General features: G+C 37.6%; 1 protein-coding gene across 1 annotated transcript in view; it reads right to left on the bottom strand.

Annotated features, from left to right (window-relative positions):
* ADGRB3 (adhesion G protein-coupled receptor B3) overlaps window positions 1-27,060 on the bottom strand; it is a 503,112-nt gene that overhangs the window by 102,905 nt on the left and 373,147 nt on the right. The window contains exon 19 of the mRNA XM_063313173.1: window positions 24,058-24,160. Within this exon, the coding sequence (XP_063169243.1) occupies window positions 24,058-24,160 (103 nt within the window). The remainder of the gene's footprint in view (window positions 1-24,057; window positions 24,161-27,060) is intronic.

Raw genomic sequence — 27,060 nt, forward strand, 5'->3', positions numbered from 1 at the left:
TCAGTACTCCCATCAGTGTACCTGAGAGTTTTTTTTCCCAGAAGTGACAGGAGTAGAAGATGATCCAGCCTTTTAGGTTACTGTGACTCACAGGGCATTCATCATCTACTGTCTGTGCAGTAGAAGTCAAGTGGATCTTTTAGGATGGCTTCTTATTAGCCAGGCTTTTCATTCTCTTTTTTATTTAGTAGTCATTAGCAAATGTCTCCTTGAGGCCCTTGCCTACTTTGGATCTAGCTGCTTTAGGAAGGAAACAACCATAATCTAAAAAGGTTGGTTCAATTTTTTTTCAAGAAGGTCATCTGTGCCCTCTTATGTTAAGCCCCCTCTCCTGTTGAATGCACAACAAAGAGAAGTACAAAATTTAGAAATGTATCTGTTTCTTCTCAGCCTGGATATAAACTGGTTATCTCTGGCAAGCAATACAGGGTTCTTGATAGAAGCAGACCTTGTGAATGGATGTCAAGCCAGGGATGTATTGAAACATTACAAAAACTAGAATGGTTTTACTGAAGAACATGTGTAAAAAAAAAGAGGAGGAGAAGAACTGGTTGGAAGGTTACAAATGGAGAAAGGGGAAACCTTTATGTCTTCCGTAGGGGAGAGATGGGCGGTGAATAAATTTATAAAATAAATAAATAAATAATAAATAAATAAACCTTTAGAAATCTTTCTGGTGGGAACCTGTGGTTAAGATGAGAAATTAGGCTTTTCTAATCCAATATAGAAAACTCTGAACAAGCTACAGAAACCAAATATTGTCTGGACCCAACAAAATGCAAAATAATGCAATTATTGCAAAGTCCATCAAATGCAAAAGAAATAACCATGAAAATCTATTAACTTGTCATGTTTTATTCTCCACTGAGTTTTGCACTGTTCAGAAAGGATTGACTAAGCCAATATAATGTTCTAACAAGGACAGTTTGTTTTAATATTCTTTCCAGTTTCTCAAAGGAGAATACGTTCCTCTATCCATTAGTGGAACAACTCTCCCACTCCCACCAAAAAACAAACCCCTTTTAATAATAATTATGAGAAAAAAAGACGATCTATTAAAATTAAAATAAAAGTCGTGGCTATCACCAAATCTTCTACTGAAATTAAAAAATAACCTTTCACCATCCAATACTCACTGAGCAACTTGGAGCTTATTCCCAGGAAATTGGCTTTTGAATTGTAGCCTGAAGGTTTCTGTCATGTTTCCTAGATTGTATTCCTAGGACTTGCATATTAGCATGTGTGGTTGACAATGTCCACCATTTATATTTTGAATCCTTTCAAGTGCTTCGGCCTTCTGTCATATTTTTTTAAGTCCAAGTTAAGAGCTGAAAATCTTAAATGAGCCTGTGGGCTACTAGGTAGAACTTCTGGACTATATTTCATTAGTTAGTCTATTCTACCTAGCTGTATTTTTTGGGTACTTTTTTGGGTTTGGATCTGGAGGCAAATTAAATAAACATCTATGAACACATTTTTAACTTTTTTTTTCTTTTGGTAAAAAATGCTGTACTGTACTGTACTGGAAGGATAAGATTCAAACACTTGCAATAAGTAAGTTCTAGTCCCGCCTTAGGCATGAAAGCCGGCTGGGCCAGTCCCTCTCTCTCAGCACAACTCACCTCACAGTGTTATTGTGGAGAAAAGAGGAGAAGGAAGGAGTATTAGGTATACCACCTTGAGTTATTTATAAAAATAATAAAGGCGGGATAAAACAATCTAAAAAAATCCTAAGGAAATAAATAAATGCAACTTCAGGGAAGATACAGCTGTTTATGTGTACATATGTTAAGGGTTTAGAGGGAAATAACATGAGGAGAAGAAGGATTACCATTGGAGATAAAAATTAAAATAATTTTATTTTAATAAATTTAAAATTAAAATCAAACTAATTTTTCAGTGGGATTAGGCTGGCTGTTACTCAGCACTGAACCAAGTGATTAAAAATTAAATACCTCACATTAACTATGCTGGATAAGACTTCAGGCATCTCAGCTCATGTGGATTGTTGGTTACTTTACATGGTAAGAATCCATTGTGACATTACCTCTAGCTTAGAGGAACAAACTATCTTGACTGATTATGTGCACTTATGTTACAGGTTCAGAGGGAATGACATGAGGAGAAGAAGAAGGATTAGCACTGGAGATGCAAAAAAAATGCTCTTTCCCCCCAACAATATAAAGATTTGTGGGCTGCCATCAAATTCCTTAGTATCTTTTCCATTTTGTCTCTTGAACTAAATACTCAAAACTTACTGTTCAGGCAATTTTTTAAAATAAAAAACCTCTTATAAGAAATGGTTGCATTATTATATGTACGAAGAGCAAGGTTACCATGTTTTGCAAGTGGGAAGTTTTTAAAGCAGGTAAAAAACAAAAAGTTTAAGAATACTATTAGAACATTATGAAATTATTAGTAGCAATATGACTCTAAGATCCTTAGGAAGACAATAATATTAGAAACAAGCAAAACATTACAAAATAGTGAATGAACATTTGGCTAGGGATGTGCTAAACATGTTGTTCAAATTCCTTTCAGCTCAACATGCCTTGTTTAGAATTGGAATCGGCTCTTCTAAACTCTAACCGCCCTATTCAAGCACCTGCTCTGAATGTAAGACAGGGTGGTGTTGAGCTCAATAAACTTCCAGAATGGCTACAATACGTTGGATCTTCTTGTAATGTCAGAATAACCTATTTGAAATTCAAAACAACTTTTCCAAGGTCAAACAGAGGGTTTCAAGCTCAAAATATTTTGAATGGGAAACATTTTGTACACCTGTGCTTTCAGCTACCTTTTTTCAGGCACATCAGGGTGATTAAGTAAACAACTCAAAACAGCAAGGTTAGGGGAGTGAGAAGCAATGTTTTAACCTATGGCTTTCAAGACAAAAACTGTTTTGATGTCCAGTGAACTGTACTCTCTAAAGATGCATTTTAACACTTGATGAAGCTCTTTTTATTATAGGGCCAACTTTGAGCCTTATCAGAAGAGCTTATTCTACTCGCATACAGTAGATGAGTGAGAGGACAAATGACACATTTTGCAGAAGTTCTATATTTGAACCTGCCAATCTGCAGGTGCTGCTTAACCTTTTCTGGTCACCATATGCATGAACTTTTCTGGTCACCATATGATAATCAGCAGGCAGTCTTTTGCATGTATTGTCATTCTTAGTAATACTCCTGAATCACTGAAAAATAATTACATGTAAATTGGCAAAACACCATATACTGTTTGTGCTTTCCTCAGTACTCAGTGTGCAAACATGATGCTGGATTTGCTCTGCGAATCATTGAAGTTAACCTCCCTACACCTAAACAAGTTATGTGTGCTTTGCTTAAGCTAATTTTACAGTGGGATTAGGCTGGCTGTTATTCAACACTGAACTCAGTTGGTTAAAAAGGAAATACTTCAGGTTAACTATGCTGGGCTAGCCTCACATGGATTGTTGGTTACCTTACATGATAAGAATCCATTGCAGCATTATCTTTAGATTAGAGGAACAAAGTACCTTGACTGCCCAACCATACAAGAAATCCATGATTGCAGGGGAGGAGTTCACAATGCAGTCGCTTCCCATGCTGGTGTTGTTCCGGTTCCCAGGAATCGCAACACTAGCATGGGAAAAAGCTGTGAACTTCATTCTTTTCACATAACCAAAGATTTGCAGAGTTACTGAGAAATACCTGAAGAAACTATGCTACTAAGAGCAATGGGCAAATACTATGTACAAAAAGCAATTGGTAAAAGCAGAATTATATGCTTGGACATGAGGAGAAATTTCCATTGAAAGTCTTTCCTGTTCCCCCTATACTAAAATGACAAGTTGTTCCCTCCTGAATAGAAGTATTTACTGAAGTCACATTGCTGTTTTTAAAGATTCCCATCTTCAGAATATTATAATTCCCTCGCCTTTTAAAAAATGTAAGTTTTATTCATATATAAGCAATAGAAAAATGGGTTAAGGACTGCTGGCTAACGAATACAGAGTTCAGATATTTATGGAATTAGTTATTAATTCATTATGCAATTTAAAAAAATGTAGGTGGAAAATGCTCATATGGCCACTGAATTATATTAAATGTAATGTGGGCCTTTTAGCTAAGGAAAGCTTCAGCAATAAGTTCTTTAGTGCTGTGCTAAATATTAATGTACAACCAAAAGCAAACAAACCAACCAAAAATCAAGCAAAAGAGGAGATTCTTAAATAGTTCTGAAATGTCAATTGACAAGAGAAAAAAATCTTCTCCATTGCAAAATAATAATAATAAAAAAAATGTCCCTTTTCTCTGCTGCTTCCCCAGTACAACTTTCTTATTTTAGTCCTCACTATGCAATTTTAAACCATTAGGGAACACATAGCAAGTAAGATGATGTAATGGCACTGGGTAGCCAATTATATTTGGGTGAAAGGGAGAAATATAACCAAATTTATGTGATAATGGAAGAAGCAAACCTGTTCTCTATTGCATAGTCAACTGGATAATGTTACCACTAACAAACATGGAGTATACAAATCCAGACAACTAGTAGATGGCAGCAGAGTGTTAGACATTTGTATCTTTTAGCTTCCCTCTGGGGGTCATCCAGATTTATGCAGTCTAAGTGTTGTAGTCCAGCTTTGAGGGCAATTTCATTATTTGCCCTTGTATGATCTATAAGCTGCAGCAGAAGCACAAACCACTTTCTTTGGAAATGAAGGCATCTGTTGTCTGTTTTGCAAAGCTGTGCTACAAGGGCAGGCAACAAACTCATCCTTGCAGCATAGCAGCAAAAGATAGGGACTATCATCTCGTTGCCATGACAACTCAGCACTGTGTTCCATCTGCCATAGAAGCCACCTGGCTTTCCCCTCCGCTATGAAGCAGGCAGTCAAACTGTCCTCAGAGAAATGATGGATAAACTGCCTGTTGCTCACCTGCAAAATCAAATGGGACCCTTGAGGTTCCTTGAGGGGTTACAAACCTTTGCAAGAAACAAAGGCTCTAATTGATGTCAGCCCTCCATTATTGTCTCACTATTTCCCCAAGGGCAAAAACCTCTATTGGGGAGGGGAAATAGGTCTCTTCTTCAGGCATACTGGCTGTGCAAAAACACAGGCCATATCCTTTGGCTGAATGAAGAAAAGCCCATGGAGTCTTCTCTTGCCTGCTACACTTTCCTCCTTCCCAAATATGAGGACTTCCCCAAGATGAGGTACCAGCTAGTGGGGGCTTGGTGCAGGAGCAGAACATCTGCTTAAACAGCTCCCTCCTTCAGAGCAGAGCAGTGCGAGATGGGGAAGATTGCCCGGTTGTCTTGACAAACCTTACCTGTTCCTTTCCCTACACTGAGATGCACTTCTGAATGTGCTCTGGATTTCAGATTTAAGTGTGCCTCTCATAGTGAGGCTTCCAAAGGGTTTCACGCTGATTCATATCCAGCCACAAATTTGGCAGACACCCCTTACTATGCTGCTTTCTAGAAATTTCGCTGCCAGACTATTCTTTGTCAAATACATGGAATCTCATCCCGGTTGTGATGGGGACATGAAGCCTTTTGCTCTTGTTTCCCAAGCACTTAAGCACCTTTTCAAGCTTCCTGTTAAAATCCAATTTTGTTTCTTTTTGGAAAGGTGCATTTTTGTTCATTTGGCAAAACTGTGCTTCCCCTACTTCAGCTCCCCTCTAGTGTTCATGCAGAGCGAAACACATGGATTTGTTCTATCCTGCATTTCCAATAAGAGCTCAAGGCATCTTACATGGGGATCTCCCTTCATATATACCTCCATAGCAGCAACTCTGTGAGATTGATTCAGTTGAAAGAGTGACTGGCCCAAAGTCCCTCCATGAATATCCATGGCTGAAGGTGTGGATTTTTGTAGAATTGACAGCTGGTTAACCTCTGAGGCAAAGATGCTATTGTAAGCCAGTTCTGTCTGTCTGAATAGTTGGGTTGGTAATATTTGTCTAGGGAAATTATTAAGGGCAAGGTGCCATTCTTGTATTTAATTAATTTCTTGAACATCTCATGGAGAAAGGTTTTTCGGATTGGGGTTGTGCAAATTTTTCTGGGCTGAAAAGCACACTTTTCTATGGCTTGCTAGGAGCTGAACTCTAAAAAAAATAGTGCATGAAGCTGGGACAAAAATGAAATTTATTTTGATTTCATTTAAGTTTAAATGAAATTAAAACGAATTACAGTTAATATGATTGCTTCCCAGAAATAAATGTAATACATTTCATCTTCTATAACATTAGAATTGCTTTAATTATAACTCCTATACATTTCAGAGAGTCACACACAAGGCTTTGAAGGGCCTAATACAAAACTGGGATTTCAGATTGTGCATTTCTTCTGTAGATGCTCTACATATTAAAAAGAATCAATCAACACACTGAATAAATATTGTAGGTCTCCTGTTCTGTTCTAGTAAGGACGTGCCCCATTGCTGGGATATCTTAGCTCAATGACACACCATAACTCTTACCTACTTCCAATCATTAACAACCAAAAAACAAAGCTTTTTATAGCAATTACTTTGGTAACACTCAAGTTTGAATTTGGACTGACATGACATAAGAGGTAGAGAACCAAAGCAGAGAATTTAGAGTCCTTCTGAAATACAAGATACATGAAATCCCAGCACAAAGAACAACAGACTTAAATTAATCCCATCTTAAAACTCAAGATCCAACAGCAATGTATTTTTCTGCCTTAATGGTTCAGTCTTCCTTGAGAGGCTTGAGCTGAAGGTTGTGATAACAGCAACATTTTGATTTTCAAAATCTTCAGCTAACCATGAAGGAAGCCTAGGAAAGTTACCCAGCCTCCGGTTCTTTGAGATGTGCTTTAATGGGGACCGTAAGTTGGGAGATCTAATAATTACAGAGTAGATGGAAAGTCCCACTTCAGATAAAATACAGCTATTTGTTTCAGAGTCAAATTATATAACTATACTCGCTGTCAGTTGGCAATATTGTGCCAAGTTCAGTAGCATTTTCATCCAGCTGCAGGACTTCTCATGCCAAACACTATTCATTTTTCATCTGGGAAAAGATTTTAAAATGTGTTCTTTATGCTGGCTTTAAAATTCACAAACTTCTGACATGGCAGAAATTCATCAGACAAATAGTTGAGGAATAGTAATAACAAGGGTAACATTTTCCTTCTGGGTTCTGTACGATCTGCCTGCTACATTTATTAGAAAGGCCATGATTACTAAGTTATTGCTTCTTAACATTATAGTTTTCTTTACACAGTTTTTCTTTGAATAGTTGCATACTGAGAACAGATGAATGGGATGTAACAGGGGCACAGATGAAAAGAACATAACGGGCGCAGACAAACAGGACAGAACAGGGACACAATGTACACAGCTGCACTGTGTCCCACAAGAGTGGCAGAATTATGGGTAAACAAAGGTGCAGAGACATTGGTTGTCCCCAAGGCAATAGTTTGGAGTGACAGGGTTTCTCCATGACCTAATTAGGCATTTTGGTCCACCTCAAGATGAACACAACTGCATGTTAGCCAATGGCAGAGGGGGCTGAGGGGATTTGTAGGGGCAGGTCCACCCTCAGGCTAACACAGTTCCTTGTCAGCCAATCAGTAGATAAGACTGATGAGATTTTTGAGATGGCTGTGTTGGCAAGCAGGTAGATCAGGCACATGGGATCATTATTCTAAGGAAGGTTTTATGGCATGGTTACTTTTGAATCCAGTGTTACTTCTAGATAAATATTTAAAGTTTAATTCAGGTCCTATGGATATTCCATTTTGAATACATACTTTTAACATATCATTTTGAAGGAATCCATCTTCACTGCTAATCTAATCAAATTTGGTATTCCTTAGGAGAAGCAAAATATAAATCCTAGGTACTGCCCATAATTTTGGCTTTAGTCTGTAACTACAAGCCACCTTAGCTTGGCCATATATACCTTTCTCCTGAATTCCACAACTTGATAATCTTACAAAGAATCTTTGTAATACATTTATTATGGCATAAACTTTAATAAATTACAGTCCTCTGCAATAATGTATTCCCAGGATAATGTGTCAGTGTTTACTGTATAGAATAATCTAGGACAAGGTTCACAAATTGTGTGTGATGATCTCCTGGGGAGCTGCAACCAATATTGTGGGGAGTCACAAATTTTTGCGTGTCCAGAAGGGTTGAAAGTGGGCAGGCAGGGAACAAAGTATCACCAAAGCTTTGACATTTGGGAAAAGCAGGAGTCCACATCATGCATAGGACATAGCCAACAGAGAGGAGAGGTACAGCCTGGTTGGTATTTTCCCTGGAGATTTACTAAGGATGGAAAATGAACACTGGGGCTGGGACCACCTGACACTGCATGTATGCAGCCAACATATGAAATTGGAAACTCCAGCTTTGGGAGGTCAGAAGGTTTAAAAGGTGGGCAGGCAGGGAGTGTATGTCCTCAGAGCTGGGAAGAGAGTGCAGTGCCAAGTTTACTATTCTGGGTAGCTGTTGATAGAAGTGGCATGCTTGCTTAGGACTTCCACCACCACTGCTGTTGCTGAGGGCATAACAGCCACAGGAGGACTGAAAGGGGATTGCACCGACACATGCCCTGTCTGATTGCACAGCTAATGATATCCTTATGAATCCTAATTCGTCCAGCAGCCAAGCCAAGCCAAGCCAAGCCAAGCCAAGCCAAGCCAAGCCAAGCCAAGCCAAGCCAAGCCAAGCCAAGCCATGCCTCCTCCTCCATCATGTAGGTAGTCATACAAATTCATGTATTATTATTTTGAGAACCCTTGATCTAGTTGTTTCCCAGAAACTATTGGAAATTTAAGAAATTTCCAGTATGATGATGTTTTCTGACAGAGCCTATGTCAATAATCAAGCAGGTATTGTGATGCAGTTCTCTAGTAAAATGCGTGGTAGAATGGCCACCTCTATATGCTCATATCTTATTAAATTCATTGTCAGCACACTGACTGCTGATGCAGTCTTTCAGTATTATGAGAGTCAACAGCATATTTGATTAAACTTTTAACAAGTTGCATACAGAATTCTTTCCCTTTCTCTCCCTCACTTGCACTACTTTCCCGCCACTCTCCACAAAGCTCAGAATGGAATAAAGGGAATGTGGAAGCTATTCCATTGGATCCCAACAGCTCCTATATGGTCATTTCAGTCAATAGATTGTGAAAAGTCTAGTGTTGTTGATGAGCTTCATACTGAATGAATTTGGAATGATGATTCTTTAGTCCATATCTATCATTGTTTCCATTACATCACACTAGTCTATGATAGCACATCATTGTTTATACAGAGGAAGCATAGCTTTGAAGGTAGAAAGGCTGACATCTTCATTTAAAAAGATCAGGTATCAGGTGATAGGGATGCTTTCTCTGCCTGATACTCAGAAGATATCAGTGATGCCAGGATAGAGTAGACTAATGATGGACCTGCAACTTTATTTCAGAAAGTAGGTGCACTTTGGAGAGTTTCTGCAGAACCATGCCTGCAGGAAAAGGACAGATGTATACAGAAAAAAGAAAAAGGGTGACAGAGAGAGAGAGAGAGAGAGAGAGAGAGAGAGAGAGGGAGGGAGGGAGGGAGGGAGGGAGAAAAGGAGTGGTTCTACACAGTTTCATCTGGCTCTGCTTACTCGCTTCTTTGACAAGACCCACAAGAGCCCCTTGTTAAATCCTTGTAGATTATCATAGCTCTGATAAAAACAAATAGATTGATAAAATATGTTGTTGTGACCATGGAGGAAGGAGAGAAGAGCACCAAAGAAAGATCCACTCACAGGACTGATTATGTGGTTGCAGGGGTGAAGGAACTAAGGAAGACACTGCCAGGGCCGCAGCTCAGTCCCATGTAAGGGAAGCCAGATGGGAGAACTTTTGAGGGAGATCCAAGAGAGAATGGGATCATACACTGTGGCTTGACAGCATTAATCACATTCTTCTCTCCCTCTCCCTCTCGTAACTTGGTTCCAGACAAAAAGCATCAAAGAGAAAGCAAGAGAAACAGGACGCCTTTGCTTTTCAAGGCCACTAGGTATAGACTTCTCTTGTCTGCCTGCCCCCACCAACTCTGACTGGATAGCCTGTTCTTAGCAAATTGGAAGCACATTTCTGCTCCAACTACTATTAGTGGTGGCCACAAGTGACTTTTCCAATGCGTTAAAGGCCCTTCACTGAAAACCCCCTCTCTGGTACAGGCAAAACAGATACAATTATATAACACTACCAGTGTGTTACTACACTTTCCACAAGGATGAAGCTTCACTGCCTTTTTTAAATGACTAAAAAATAAGAAATGCGATGGGGAGAGGAGCAGGCCAGGGAGAACATAGAATTCTGTTTATAGCCAAAATATCACATTCAATTTAACTTACTGAAGCTAGCCTTTAAACGCAAAGATATGACCACATATCTTCCTCAGTGTGACAACTCCATTATCAAGCATTGAGAAATAATTTTCAGCCACTGTTCCTATACAAATACAGGCATTAAAAGAGCTGCAAGAGATATCCCAGTCTCTTTGGAGCCTTGAGTGCACAGCAGTGAAATCCCTGAGAACTGCCGCCACACTGCCATTGATACAATTCACACAAAATTGTCAAAATGCCTGTGCTTGATCCTTCCTGCTTTTTCAGTATACATGCATGCATGCATGCATATATATTTATCAAACCTCTGCCAGGATAGGAGTAGTAGAAAGGAGTCATCTTTACTATTTAAGATCTATGGTATATAACGGTGGCATGATTCAGGATTTAATCAGTCTGAATATTTAAAGACACAGGAATTCAAATGTTTATTAGAAAGGAGAAATATTATCCCACATAATTAATCTTCTAATGTACCCATTATGCCATTAATCACTTGACAATGACAAGATCAGCTTTCTAAGAAAGTAATCTTATGAAACATAAATCAACAATGAATTTTTGTCATTCTCAACAGTGAGACATGGACAGACTTGATTTGTTTCATCAGCAATGAAACTCTCTAGACATTCACAAAAAGATGAAACTCAATCTTGTAATGATAAATTTGCATTTTATGACATTCAGAGCTAGTTTTCAGTAAGTTTCTCATAAACATTTCCAAGACTTGGAAAACTGAGTTGCTTTAACATGGCTTGGCACCTGGTCCTTACTGGACCATTTATCTACCCAGATTCAGCCTGTCCAATAAGAAATTTAAGGGAAGGAATGTTAAGGGTTCCCACCCATGGGAGGTACAGAATTTGGGACTCAATGACATGCCACCTGTCCTTTGGAAGAAGCTGCCTCCTCAGATATGGAATGCCACCAACCTAAAGACCTTTACAATATTCTCAGTCTTCAAGGTGTTTGGCTACATATTGGGCTGCCTTAATTCACTGATAGTTTTGATTGTTTTTCATTGTTGCATTTTTACTTTTACTCTATCTCACTGTAAACTGCCATCAGTCCTTTTAATCTATCAGGGGTGACCATGGGAGGGGATGAAAAAAGTCAAGATGACAGCCATGTATTTTTATCAGTATTTGTGCCATATAGGGACTTTCACTGGTGGTGAAGCTATAGGGAACCAACAGACAAGTTCTATGCTTTTTTTAAAAAAAAACAACCTTATCTTGTGCACTCCAATAAAATGGGCTTTGTTACTAGAATAGTTCTTATGTCTGTTGAGACATTTTTTGCTTTTAAGAATCTGCCCTTCATTTTAAGACCCATTTGTTGTTATTGTTATTCACCATCACCTATTGACTTGGTGTGTGTTTTTGTGTAGCAAAATAAAAGTGAATTGATAGCACATGACTGAAGCTAGCTCAGATTCTAGTTAGCATCTGTTTCCATACCTGTCTCAATCCTTCCTTAGCTATCATATCTCCAAAAAATTAATCAGATAATGACCAGAACTGTCTACTTTGTCCTTATTATATGTGTACATGAAAGAGGTAACAATGATTGCAGCAACTTTTCCCAGTCTGATCCCCTCTAAATGTTTTCAGTGACAACTCCCAAAATTCCCAACCAACACGGAAGGTGGAAGAGGCTGGAGTATATGGATAGAAAAGGTAATATTATTAGAATTATGAATTGTCTCCTTAAAGAAACTCAGAGAGAGAGAGAGGATAATATCATAGGATCAGAGCTTGTCCAGTTTCTCATTTACTGTATCTATTATTTGAACTGGAATCCAGCCAAGTATAGAAGTACTGGAGGGTGGGGTGGGAGGAAAGAATGTGATGCCAGGAATAATTTTCTTGACTCACCAACAGATTGCTTGAAACTGCTTTAACTGATGCCTGTGATGTGTTATCACTTTTCAGTGCTGGGACATGGGGGTGATTTCCAGAGGGAAAATGAAATTAAAAAATTGGTATCCGAAAATGCACAACAACAAATTCTATTTTCCAAACAGCGTGTCAGGACGAGATTGAAGTGGCTCAAGCAAGAGCCTGAATCCAATCAGGTAAGGATCTGAAATTATATATTTTCATTACAGAAACATGGTTTTCAAAGACTTGCTTTGGCTCACAATAGGAGAGGCTCCCATGGCAGCTAATACTGGATATTGTTCCCTCTATTTTTGAAGTTTAGATGTGAGTACCAGTCCTTGCAATGATTATTGCTATTGTTTATTAAATTTGTATGCCACTGAATCATCTAGACTCACGGTGGTTTTATAGCACTTAATATCTCAATAAAACATCCACAGTAAGGAAATTACCATTACTATAACAAAACACTCATAGTAAGAGAGCTAAACCACACCCACAAATAACATCATAACACAATGTTATATGTGTAACAAATCAGAACCAAAAATAACAATTAAAATGTACAATAAATAAGTCATAATAGCAAAACCTCTGAGCATAAAACAGTAGTATAAGTAGGCTCAGAAGGGAATCTGGGTTTTGCAAGAACACAAGAAGATTAAAAATAGAGTCCCCAACCACCCACTGAGGAGTGGGTGTGCTCAGAAGCTATAGATTTCCAGGGGGCATTGGAGAGAGAGAAAGGAAACCTCAGTGTGAAGGTGAACAGAATGGAGTAGCATGGAAAATGGACTGAAAAGCTGAATGTAGTCATTCTTTTATAATATTATGCCTGCCCTTCACTGGAAAATTATCATTACCAAAATCAAATTGAAATATATAATGATCTATTGAAAGCCATTTTGTTGTGACATACAGTATATGCCCAAACCTTTATGAACAGGACAGTTGGAGTATTATAGTTTGCATCTTACTAAAAACTCTCTAGTGGAAAGGTATTCCATAGTGTGAGGTGCTTCCACATCCCTTTTATGGATTCTGGAAATCTAGATTTCATCTGGTGATAGCACAAGCAAAAAGCAATCAACTCATGGTGGAGTAATAGATGACAGTGCACTACAGGCTATTTTTATTGGTGTGACCTGTTACCCTTTTTCAATTTTCTGTGTTTAAAATCACATAATTATCAAAATATCTCATCTGTTTCCTACTATCAGAATATTTTTCTGTGTTCATTCATAGAAAGTATATTCAGTTCCAGATAACCACAACATACAAGGTATACTTCATAGACAAGAGAAAAAGCTGAACAAAAATTGCTTCTAAAAGAAGGTACAGAAACTCTTAGTGGGAAACTCTTCTTCCTCCTCAGTTACATTTGGCAGCCAGGGTTAAATCCTACCATTTGTTTCCAAAATAAGGCCAACACTCAGGCAGAAATGCCATTTTCCCCTCTGAGCTCATTTTAGTTCTGCCACTATACTCTCAAATTCCCATGAACTTTTGGGAGAACAAGTTGACAACCACTTTCTTTTCCCATTTGTAGGACTTAGAAGGAGAAAGAACTCCACATTTCAGCCCAGCTTTTCCAATTGAAAATACTTAGTTAAGGAATAAGACATGGATAGGAGAGTCTATGATAAACTAGAACTTCAAATATGCATTGGCATTGAGGCGTGGGGCACTGCAGTTTAGCAATGACTGGAGGCCCACAAATTCTCTTTTAGGACTGAACAAAGCTTTGAAGGCATGCTTTGCTTCATTATGATTCATTTTACCTGCCAAAGCAACAACACTGGAAAAGTTAACACAAACACTGAACCTTCTTCCAACTACTGGAGATCCTAGAGGCCCCAAAATGACATGGACAGTTGCCTCCATGTAACATACCATGTCAAAGCAAAGCACAGCTCCCTAGCACATGCCTATTTTCCATAAACGATTCTTCATTAGTTAGAAAAAGTTCAAAAGATCTAACACCATCCAACTATGCAACAAAGGTAGGATACTACTGAACTGTACAATTTCTGTTCTGGGGTCTTGGCATAGCGATAAAGAAGAATTCTATATGTGATATTAAATAGACTATCCGCCTCAGGGCAATATCAGTCAAAGCATGATGAACCTTTCTCATCTATTTTTATCCCCACTGTCTAAGATGGGGGAAGGGGAATCATCTAACTACATAATCATCTAGTTCTAACCAGTTCTCACTAGTTCTCTCTCAGAACTAGATGATTATGTAGTTAGATGATTTTAGTTCTCACTGGTTAGAAACACAAAGCTAAATAATGCATTAAAAATTATCCATATATGAAGTGTTAACAGGCTGACCAGATAAACTCCATGAAGAGTTATACTGATTCAGGTCAGGAAGGGGCTTACCTCTGTATCAAGTCACAAGCTTTGCATGCAGATAATTCCAGTTCAACCCTAGGACTCTTCAGCTAGAGTTGAGGAAGATCTCAAAATGAAAATCTGGAGAATCACTGCTAGTTATTATAGATAATACCGAACCAGATGGGCCAACAGTCTAACTAGGTAAGGCAATTTTGTATGTTTCTGGATGTTTCTCTGATGGAAGTAAATATGGAGGTTCAGAAGCTGGTATCTTAAGTTAATCAGATCAGATTTGGATCTCTAATATGTGCTGTCTTTTCTTTTACTGATAAGCCAAGTCTCTATAGCATGATAGAAATAATTATTTGGGAATGTTGTTTTAGCCTTCTGACTTTAGCAACCTCTGTAAGAGTCATCTGGATGACCCATTTAGCATTTAGTTTCTGAATCCATTATCCTTCTGTAGCCTTAATTAGAGCACTACAAAAAGTATTATTTAGGGATGTCAACAATATTCTACATGCTTTGTGACAAACTACTTTGCCTTGTTTCTCAAAGGGTAATGTGTCAGGCAAACTCTGTTTAACATAAAGGACACACCAACTGATTGACTAACGCCAAGAAATAAGGAAAGACCCTTAGCTACCTTGATCTCCCTTGATTTTTTTTTGCCATTACTTTAAATAGTCTTCTTGCCTTTCCAGAATAAATAGGAAATGATGTCTGCTTACTTTGGAGTGTTAATAATGGTCATACATACCATCTTTCTTATGATTACTTATTTTCACTAATTATTCAGGTTCATCTCAATCAGCTTCTTTACATTTTTTTTTTTTGTTTGAAATGAAGCCATGACCTAATGTATCCCTCCCCTCCCAACAATGACTGATGCCAATCACTGACTTGAAGTGGGAAGGGATGTTGATCATAATATGCTAAAATGAGAACATGACCAAACCGTTTTAAGTTGCAAGTAGCAAAATCCAAAATCCAATTATTTGTGGCACAGAAAGAGACAGCAAGCCAATTTGGAAACAGTTATGCAATATTTTTATTTTTAACCTTACTTTTTTTTATTTTGAAATATCAGGTGCAGCAATGTAGTACATGTTAAGGTTTCCCTACTAACAGATTAAGCTACTTTTATACCTAATCATTTGGCTGGGTGAAAAGGTTGCAAGTGATTGTCTCCTCTCACGTGCTTCATGCAAAATAGCCTGGGGGGAGGACCTGCCCGGACTTGTCTTCTTCACTTCTTCTTTTTCTCTCTGCTGGAAATGTAGCTCAGCAAGGCTTGCTCCAAACGGAGCTAAGTACTTTAAATGTTTTGCTTTTGGTTTTGTTTTCTGTAAATAAATTATTTTTATAGAAATGCTTGGTGTGTGACTTTTTTGACCTCTCCTGGGCTAAAGGCTTTCCCAGCATTCTGCAACAGGTTATGGGCCCAGTAAACAACGCAGTAAAACCCAGAGAGAAAAGAGGTCAGCTCCACACCTCGTGCACAATTTAAAGGCAGGTAGCAAAGACCTGTGAAGATTTTCTTTGGAGCCACCTGGAGATTTTCCAGCAACTGCCGGTCTGCAGGACAAAGAAGCTAGCTGAGGTGACTTGCAAAAGAAGGAAGAAGCCATGGCTACCTCCCAGCCCTCAGCGATGCCTCTGGAGCGCCTATCAGAGACCAACTATTTGAATTGGGCCCTGAAGATGGAAATGTATCTTCGCAGAGAGAATCTTTGGCTGCAAATTGGTGAGCAAACCCCCCAAAATCCCAGTGCTGAATGGCTGAGACAGGATGAGCGGGCTAGAGCCACCATTATCTTGGGAGTTGAGGACAATCAGCTAGTCCACGTGCGAGGCATGCAGTCTGCAAAGCAACTTTGGGACGCTTTGAGAGACTTATATGTAAAGGCAACAGCAGGGAGTAAAGTTACTCTGACGAAAAAGCTGTACAGAGCCTACCTTGCAGAAGGAGAAAGCCTTCCTGAGCACCTGCATTTTATTCAGCAGCTGTTTGTTGAGTTGCAGGAGAGAGGAATGGAATTTACACCTCTCACAAAATCCTACATCCTCCTGTCCTCACTAAATGCAACGTGGGACACGCTGATTTGTACCCTGGAGGCTATGCCTGAAGCAGACCTCACCCCATCGTATGTTACACAGCGCTTACTCGCTGAATGGGAGAAGAGAGAGGAAAGATCCCCCCCCATCTCTTCTGGAAAGCTGCAAGACCAGAAAATGAGGGAAAAGAAGGGAAAGGAACCTGAGGCCACAGCACTAGCAAGCCAGCGATGCTTCACTTGTGGTTCAGCTGGACATTTGCAAAGAGACTGTGCCATGAGACCCAAGGGTAGAAAGACAGAGCAGAAGAACACAAGGGCAACACAGAAGAAGGCTCTTCAGACAACCCAGATTGCACAGGTTGCTGAGAAGGGTAATTCTGATGTATGGGTGTTAGATGCTGGGGCCAGTTGTCATTTATGTAATTGTAAAAGCTCTTTTGTGTCACTGTCTAAAACTGAAAGACAAAGTGTATCTTTGGCTGATGGGTCTGTCACCAAAATTATGGGACAAGGTGACTTGTATTTATCCTGCTTAGGAGAAACTGTAAAAGGTGTGTTGTATGTGCCAAATTTACAATCAAACCTTTTATCTGTGGCACAATTGGCTGCAACAGGGTATATCATAACATTTAAGAAAAATGGTTGTGAGATACGAAAAAATGGGAAATTGTGTGCTACTGGTATGTTAAAAGACTCCTTGTACATTGTGCAAAATGCAAGGAAGCCAAGCTGCAAGGCTGCAGTTGGCAACACTCCATATCATGACCAATGTGTACACCTGATGCACAGGAGATTTGGTCATGCTAATATCAAGTATATAGCACAAATGCCACAGCTGTGTGCTGACCTAAAGATAAAACCCTGTGATAAATACTTAGATTGTGTAGTTTGCAAAGAATGCAAAACACTAAAAGCTCCTGTGAGTAAGCACAGTGACAGAGTTACAACTAGACCTTTGGAAATTGTACACTCTGATATTATTGGTCCTTTTGCTCCAAGTCTTGGACAAGCAAGGTATGCAATGACCATCATTGATGATTTCTCAAGATACACATTTATCTACATCTTAAAACATAAAGATGAGGCATTTGAGAAATTTAAAGGTTTTGTGACATGGGCAAATGGAAAATTCCCTAGGCCTGTATCTGCACTCCAATGTGATAGAGGAGGAGAATACCTTTCTCACAAATTCAGAAGGTTCCTAGTGGAAAAAGGGATAGAACAAATTCTTTCTAACCCGTACACCCCTCAGCAAAATGGTGTTGCTGAAAGAAAGGGCAGAACCTTGCAAAACGCGATGGAATGCATGTTAAAAGATTCACGATTATGTTTTAAGTACTGGGGAGAAGCTTTATCGACTGCTTGTTATGTACAGAACAGGTTGTATAACTCTGTGATTCAGGACACTCCATTCCATTTGTTTTATGGTGTGAAACCAAAGGTAAGCCATCTTAGAGTGTTTGGTAGCACTGCATGGGTTCACATTCCAAAACAGCAGAGAAGGAAAGGAGGCCCCACAACAAAGAAAGCCATCTTTGTTGGCTATGAACAAAGCCAGAGGAGCTACAGGTTCATAATGGGAGAGAAATTAATAATTAGCAAAAGCGCTTCTTTTGCTGAACAAAACTGGGGGAGATTAAATTCTAGCTCTCCAGTTGAACTGACCACCACAAGAGAACAGCAAGGACTTGCTGATGGTGATCTTTTGCCTGATGAGGACATTAAACCAGAAAAGCAAATTGAAGATCTGTCTGATGAGATAGATGCTTCTCAGGAAAGTGATAGGAGTCAAAATTTAAGCCCTGTATTACCTCGCAGATCTCAGAGGAGTAATAAAGGTGTTCCTCCATCACGTTTTCAGGCTGAAACAGTAAAGGCTTTTCACATATTCACAGAACCTGAGTCTTTAGAACAAGTGAATGCTTTACCACCTGAGATTGCACAAAATTGGCATTCTGCCATGCAACAGGAATTAGCATCCTTGAAAGAAAATAAAACATGGAAACTGGTAAATCTACCTCCCAATGAACGCTGTCTGGGTTGTAGGTGGGTTTTCAAACTGAAAAGGGATGCTGATGGCAAAATCCAAAAATATAAAGCAAGGTTGGTTGCAAAAGGGTTCACTCAAAGGAAAGATTTAGACTTTGACAAGACTTTTGCACCAGTTACTAAAAGTGAATCAATTAGATTACTGTTAAAAGTTGCTGCACTCAAGGGAATGTCAGTTAACCACTATGACATTCAAACTGCATTTCTCTATGGTGATTTAGACCACAGATTATACATGCAGCAACCCCCTGGCTATGAAAAAGGGGAGAATCTAGTCTGTGAACTGCAGAAGTCAGTCTATGGGTTAAAACAAGCTGCTAGATCCTGGAACCAAAAAGTAGATGAAAAACTGCAGAATTTTGGTTTTGAAAAAGGAAAAGCAGATCCCTGTGTATATATGAAGAAGGACAAACAAGGCTGTATGTATCTGTGCATTTATGTTGATGATTTGCTGCTATTCACATCAACAGAAAAACAAAGGCTTGATTTTGAAGCCTGCATAAAAAGCCATTTCATATTAAAAAGCCTTGGAGTTGTGACCAATTACCTAGGTTTGGAAAAACACAGGAAGAAAAATGGTAACTTTCTGTTAAACCAAAGGGGAGATAATGGTAATGTGAATGGAAAGACATATAAAGTCAGAGAAGATTGGTTTGCATCTTAATCTGTAGTGTAAAAAGGGGAGTGTTAAGGTTTCCCTACTAACAGATTAAGCTACTTTTATACCTAATCATTTGGCTGGGTGAAAAGGTTGCAAGTGATTGTCTCCTCTCACGTGCTTCATGCAAAATAGCCTGGGGGGAGGACCTGCCCGGACTTGTCTTCTTCACTTCTTCTTTTTCTCTCTGCTGGAAATGTAGCTCAGCAAGGCTTGCTCCAAACGGAGCTAAGTACTTTAAATGTTTTGCTTTTGGTTTTGTTTTCTGTAAATAAATTATTTTTATAGAAATGCTTGGTGTGTGACTTTTTTGACCTCTCCTGGGCTAAAGGCTTTCCCAGCATTCTGCAACAGTACATGGAGTTGCTGAAAAGTGGAGAACAAATAAATAGGCAGATGAGTCTCTGGGTGGGACCATCATAGGCTCATGGCCTGCATATGTTTGCAACAGTGAGCAGTAACTCTGGACAAGAGATAAATAAATCCTTACTAGTCATTGTCACTGAAGACAGCATTGCCATAGTGCCACCCAGCATTGTTCGGCTTTGCCATACACTTGTCAGTCTCCAACCCAAATTTACTTTAGTGGATTTAAACCAGTTCAGTTCCATCAAAGGACTTCCATCTGTTTAACACTGAATATTGGATTTGTCTATATGCTAAAGATTTTTGTAAATTAATATACCAGCCAGCACCATGCCAACATATGTTTCACAGGTGTCCTGCAAGTGGCACCTGTTTATGGAAGGAGGGGGTTTTCCCATGCACTTGTGAAACCACATATTGTTGCTCTTTTATTGCATTTTATTTCATAGCTTTAGCCTCTAGATAATTTTTGCCTGAGCCCAGGAAATTTTTCAGACGCTACAAGTATTTCAAGCTCCTAAAATATGCACAGCAGCCTTAGAGAGCAATTTCTGGATTCCAACAACATCTGAGGTTGAAATTATATTTTCTTTATGGGCTCTCCTAGCGATATAATTGTGTTACTTTCATATGCTCTGAGGTTTAATAAATAAACAAACAAATAAATGTGTGCCTTCCATGGAAAATGTTGCTTGTTCCTACTATTTTCAAAGGTATATCAGTTTTGAAGAAATCACAATGGTTCTGCAAGAGCCCAATATACATTCGGAAGTAGGCTTCTTCTGTGGTATAAAAACATCTCAACCTATTTTCCATAATTTAGTTATGGAAAAGTACAGTCCTTTTAAGTCCTTGAAATTTTATGATACATAATCATAAAGCCTGTTAATGAGAATTAATGGTTAATTCCAACCTCACCTGTTTCACTGTAAAAGTACAGAGTATACCCTATAGCCTTTCTATGTTAACTGCTACCTCAAAAGAAGATCCTAATCTACAAATTCCTCTTACCTGTTGATTAGTGACCTGAAATCTAAAATGTTTTTTTTAACCCTGATTCATAGATTTACTAGTCAACCTTGGTTAGACAATGTATTAGTTGCTTGCTCTAAGATGTTATTCATAATCAGAAATGCACTTGATTTTGGGACAGGCATGTCACACCTTTTGCACTGCCATATACACGTGACACAGACATGCAATCCCAGGAATGGATGTGTGTAACTGCCCACTTATGCTTTAAATCACCTTGTCCCTTGGAATCTGGGTTGCTGGACAGACAGACCCAGTGCTTTCCACAACTTCACCAAACCCAGGAAAAACCACGTACTCAAAATCCAAGCACATCTGTAACAATGAAAAACATCTCGAAACAATAAACCAATATTCAAACCCAGCCAGGTTTGAAGTGAAGCCTTTGACATGCTATGCAAAGCCTGGCATGGCCTCTGAGCCACTAGAATCTGTATAATCCTGCTCTAAGAGAAGATGTTCTTCAAAAAGGCCATCATTCTTTTCAAGTAGGAAAAACAGAACAAGATGTCTCTTCCCAAAACTGCTATTGAAAGACACAAAGGAAAGATGTGTAACTGTTCTATTCACTTATGAATAAAAATACAAAGTCACTTAAACTGTAATCCTGGATAAGGATTTGGTTAGTGTAATACACACACAACCTATATTTGTCCAGGTATACAGTATATCTTCTGCAGAGAGCTTAAGAGCCAATCTAAATATTCTGAAGTGCTTAGTCAAATAAATCATGTAGGAGAACTATGAGCATATATCTAGTTTCACTTCTGCATTTTGAACTGTTAAACACACACTTCTATTCATTAGATGGAGTAGTAACCTCTCCCAAAGTTAAATACATGGCTGAATTATGGCTATATGTGAAAATCTGGTACAAAATAAGTAAGACAGCACAAAGCACAAGGTTAAGCCTGGTATGAGAGTACATGAGCTCAGAAGTAACACTACTAATTTAAATTGCATTTTGCTGCTAATTAATAAAGATACTTGTTAGAGAGAATATCTTATTTTATCCTTTATCCATACAAAGTACTTTCTCAGCAAATTATAAGGAGAGTATACAGATCAAAGAAGAAGTTGAGGAATCAAGAAGAAAATAAGCCTTTTTGTGAAGTCATGTGATAGGATACGATACAATATGATATGATGGGTAGAATAGGATGTATTGGATTGTAAATTTATGTTGGTTTCATTGCTACCTTTTCAGTGGGTGAATGGTGAAGAAGAGGGGTGAAGGAAATCTACAAATATTTAAAATACTCTCTAAGGAGAAATACATGAGAAGGCACAGCTGTTTATAAGCACATCCTCCCTCCCTCAACTGTGTATTCAGTGACTTTCACACAGACATGGCTGCAGATAATAGGTGGGAAAGATCCACAGTTGACAGTATATATGTCATATATTCACATTTGCTTTGAAGCAATGTGATATAATGCATAGCAAAATGGCTCCTGTGCATGTATATAAAATTGAGCACGAAGGTGAAAGAAGGTGGCACACTTCTTAACACCTGATTCATGCATTTATATTTAAGAATCCATGTAGATAAGTGATTTAAGTGAACAGTAAAAATGAACACTCTTTGCCACAGCAGTGACTTCTATAAAAGGGGATAGTTTTGGGCCATCCTTCTTTCACAGAGATTATTGTTGGACAACTACTTAACGTTCTTCCTTCTACATTGTACTGTCATTTGCATATACGTCCTCATGTGCTAATTTAATTAAGAAGTCTATCCTATGATTTGTGATATTATGACATTAAGGACCCGAATAGTCCAGGCAGAATAATAAACTTTAACTCTGTTGCATCCACAAATGCATCATCAAAACACTACAGGTCTATGAAAGAATTTGATTTTCTTTCCTTGAACAATGGTAAGTCAATCGTGAAATTACCACTGATTATAATATACTGGGACACCATCTCATTGACATATAAACATGAAAGAAATAATGTGAGACATGAATGTAAATGTTATAAAGAAATACCTAAAATTGTTAATTATTTTGAGAGAATGAGAGATCGAGATCAACAGTGCAGTTAATGTTAAAACATTTATCTTGGCTCTTCAGCTTTACTTGGAGTAACAATACAATCCTAGACATTTGCTATGGTTCATGCATTGCAACACAGGATCCTTGCAACTCGTTTGCTCTAATGATAAGCCCATCCAATTATGTCTTTGATAGCACAACAGCTCTTAGGAACAGAATATAAATCACTCTTACTCTTTTTCTACATCTAATCTTTAGCTAAATAGTTTCTCAACAACTGGAAATATTAACATGATTAGTGAACCACAGAACTGACAATTGGAAGGCCACGGATTACAGGATTCACATACTAAGTCTACATGCAATCTGAAGTACTGATTTCCCTAAGTCTTTATAAACAGTAAAGGGGTTAGAAGAATCAGTTCTTGAGATTATATTTGGGTTTAAGCTCTGAACTCACACTAAATAGTTCATTTCATGCTTGCACAAATTACTGTGATTGACTTGCAGACTACTTAGAATATCTCGTACAAAGTTAATCTTAGTCTGATCCATAAACTAATAGCAAAATAGTTGAAACTAAGCTTATCCATGTTGCTTATGTATGAAACTAATAGTATGTATGAAAGTAAGTGCTATTAAAGTCAGTGAAACTATTGAGTTGAGAATTAAAACACCAGTCTTGCCAATGGATTGCCTGTACTTCAGGTCAAGAAACTGTATTTATGTCTGAGGGCGTGTCTCATTAAAAACAAAACAAAAAAACCCTCTTTTTTTGTTGCCAAAACTAAGTAAACACCATTAAGACAAAAAGAAAGAAACTGAACAATGCAGGCACAGCACACACCAATAATCCCTATCATGACAGTTCATCTAGTTTTGTTTTGACATTCACTAAATATATATGTACATTCAGATGTCCAGGTACAATTTACTTTCTAAGAATTTATGTTCTTATTGAATGTCAGTATGCTAATAAAAGACAGAAAAACACTGTAACACAATCCCATTATAGCCAGAATATGTGATTTTGATGTATTGTATCTTTGAATTATTTCAGCTTTGAAATGTACACATGTTTGCTACCACAAACACTAATTATCCAGAAGGAATTAAGGAAATGCAGGTTTGGAAAGCAAAGATTTTCAAGAGAACATGTTGAATCTTTTTTTTTTTTGCTTCCTAATATTTCAACAGAAAACTGTCAATTTCTGCTTTTTTTCTATTGCCAAAACCAAAAAGAACCCAGCTGTACAAAAACAGATTGCAAGCAATTAAAATATAAAGGCAGTTTAGTCATACCTTATTATGTGTCTGTGTTTGTCCAACCAATATGAGAATATTTGATGATATAATAGATAGGCAGAAATTAATTAGAATTATTGATCTCTCAGATCTGATGTACCTGTCCAAGTAAACACACACACAGACACAAAAGATTTTAAAAAATGTATTCCATGTCAATGTTGTAAATTCTTATTAAAACAAATCATTAATACTGACAATTTTTAAACATTTAACAGCACTTTTAAAACATCAAGATCACTTCAGTAGTCTGAAATTAACTTTTTAAATGAACATTTAAATGAATATTTAAACCTCTTTTATTTTGTATTGTAGGCTAATAATAATTAATATCAGCATTGGGTAACAGAGAAAAAAAAAGAACAATGTTCCAAGAATGCTAAGGAACTAGATACACATGTGGTACTTTTTGAAGTTTGTAATCTTGAATTATTTTGATACTGAAATTAGTAGACACTGTACCATCCACTTGAAGAGGAAGCAGCTGTTTGAGTGGTTGCAGTACCCTGGGAATTATTTTTACAGATGCCATATGGAAATGACTATTAATTGAATTCACTAGGAATTGTGAATTTCCTCATGTCCCACTCATTCCCATGAGACATACAGTATAGTGGACATTACTGGAGGATTATGCCCACAGATGTAGCAGGGATATCTGAGTGGATGTTCATATGATTAACAGAGCTATAATTAATGTTTGTATAGAAATGGATTATTCTGATTCGAAATGGAATATTGTTGGGCTAGATTTGGTTCACTAACTAAAGTATTGCTAAATTATGTTTTACAAAGTATACCAACACTAGACAAGGTAATTCATTCCATTGCTGAATAATAAATGTTGCACAAACTTAATTTTTAGAAAATAATACCAACTCATTCACTTGACCGACAGTCATGGCTTTGTCGTTCACTTTAAAAGGAACTTGATAATATTTTGTATGTGTTTGTAAATATATTATGAAAGGTATGCACCTTCATCCCATCTGATAATTATTCCAATAAGTTACAAATCTTGATAGGATTTTTTTTTCTGGTGAGGGTTGAAGTTTCAAATCACCTCCAAAAACCGAGCCTGGAGTAAGCACAGCCTCAAAAATTATAGTAATATATTTATAGATATAGTTTATATTTGTTAGCAGAACTTACTGCTTGGTCAATCAAGCAAAAGTTTACAAATTAAGCTCTGTAAACTGTGCTTCTCTGTAAGGTATCTGCCTGATTTTCACAAACTCCACCTTCTACTGCAGCCACATGCCTCATCCCAAACTGTTTTAGAGGATAATGGACACTCAAATTTATACTAGAAAGAAGTAGAATAGTTCTGTTGCACAAGCAAGCTTCCACTCATGCATATTTTTGACCCAAGATATCTGCTCCTAAAATGCTGCAGAGGTTCACAGAGAGTCTACTTACAGTAGAAAATTCTCTGAAATGCTATGCTTTATAAAATAAATATACTAAGAAATATAATTTATTCTCATAGTTCAGTAAAATATCTTTTAAACCACCTTGATACTGCACATTGGATATTGTGGTTTATGTATACAAACACATTTGACCAAATTCCAAATTATGCAAATCCTACATTAATTCTGAATGATAAAAGATTTCATTTTTGTTGGAAAATTTATTTTGTAATATACCAAGCTGAGTGTATCCTGAAGCTGTTACAAAATTTGTTTTTATCAGGGAACTATGTTACCATTTGATTTGCTCAATCAATAATTTCAGATTTACAAGTCTTTTAATAAGAATCATTGCCAGATAAGCAATTTTGCTACATGGTTACTAAAGAACATAATGAGTAATTTTACAGAAGTAGGAAATCAAATCAATTTATTGTAGACATGATGGGCCACTTCTGTATCTTAAAAGGACCTTGGCAATGTTCCTTTCAGGGGACCTCCCAAGATAACTTTTTTTTTTTTTTCCCCTCCACTGATTTTAACCCACTTTCCTCCATCTGGTCATTCTAGTACTGTACCCCTACTCCCAGTTTCACATTAGTTTCATTTTTACACTAACAGAGCCAGAATGTACAGTCATAGACACACCATACAGTATTTATTATTCAGTTTTACAGCCATTTGGACCACAACTAGTGTATAACTCCACAGAAGTCATCCACATTGTCCTGGACAGTTCTTCTAAATATCAAGGCATAGAAGTAATAGTGTTTTACAGTTTTCTCAAGCTAATGCTGTTATGCTTATTATGTGCATTTAGCTTCTGATAAAATTATATTTGTGTGTTCACCTATACATTTTAATGTATGTAGATGTATTCATGTATTTGTTTCCTCAGTGTCATGCATCAATATATAGTACTGATTAATAATAAACTAGTTCTGAAGTGTTCTGTTTCTTCTGACTGTTTAATAATTGTATGAAGCATCTACTTGTTCAGATATCATGGGAAAGAATAATCTGTAAGCATAATTCAGTATCATTTTTTCCATTCAATGGTTACTTTATTTTTTTCTTCTAGATTGCAAAAGATAATCTCCCTCAAACTGGGATTTTTCCCTTGCTTTCATGTGTGAATGTGACTTAAGGATAGCACATACAATCAATTTCATCTCAGATGATAATTGAGGATGCATTCAGTTAGTGAACTTCTATACAAAAAAATCTTCATCCCCACAATTGCTGTTGATGTGTGGAAATCACTATGGGGTATCTCAGATTGTGTAAGGCATTCTCTGTACTCATGTATTCATGGGAGCATTCAGAGAGCTCTATGTTAAGACAAAATTGAATACATTCAGTGGTCCAAAGACAGAACTTACTGAGGGCCTGTTATAGATAAGAAATATTGTGCTACTGAATCAACAGGAACTAGGGTTACATTAGTGGAAATACTGAAGTTCTTGGAGTACTTGTCACTCAATTGTTTTATTTACCATAGTGAATGACAGTCACAGATCAGAGCTCTCAACTGAGGGGAAAGGTACACATATACATCTTCATAGAAATGAAATGGAATATGATGGAA

Source organism: Candoia aspera, chromosome 1 (genome assembly GCF_035149785.1).
Source record: "Candoia aspera isolate rCanAsp1 chromosome 1, rCanAsp1.hap2, whole genome shotgun sequence".
NCBI lineage: Eukaryota > Metazoa > Chordata > Lepidosauria > Squamata > Boidae > Candoia > Candoia aspera.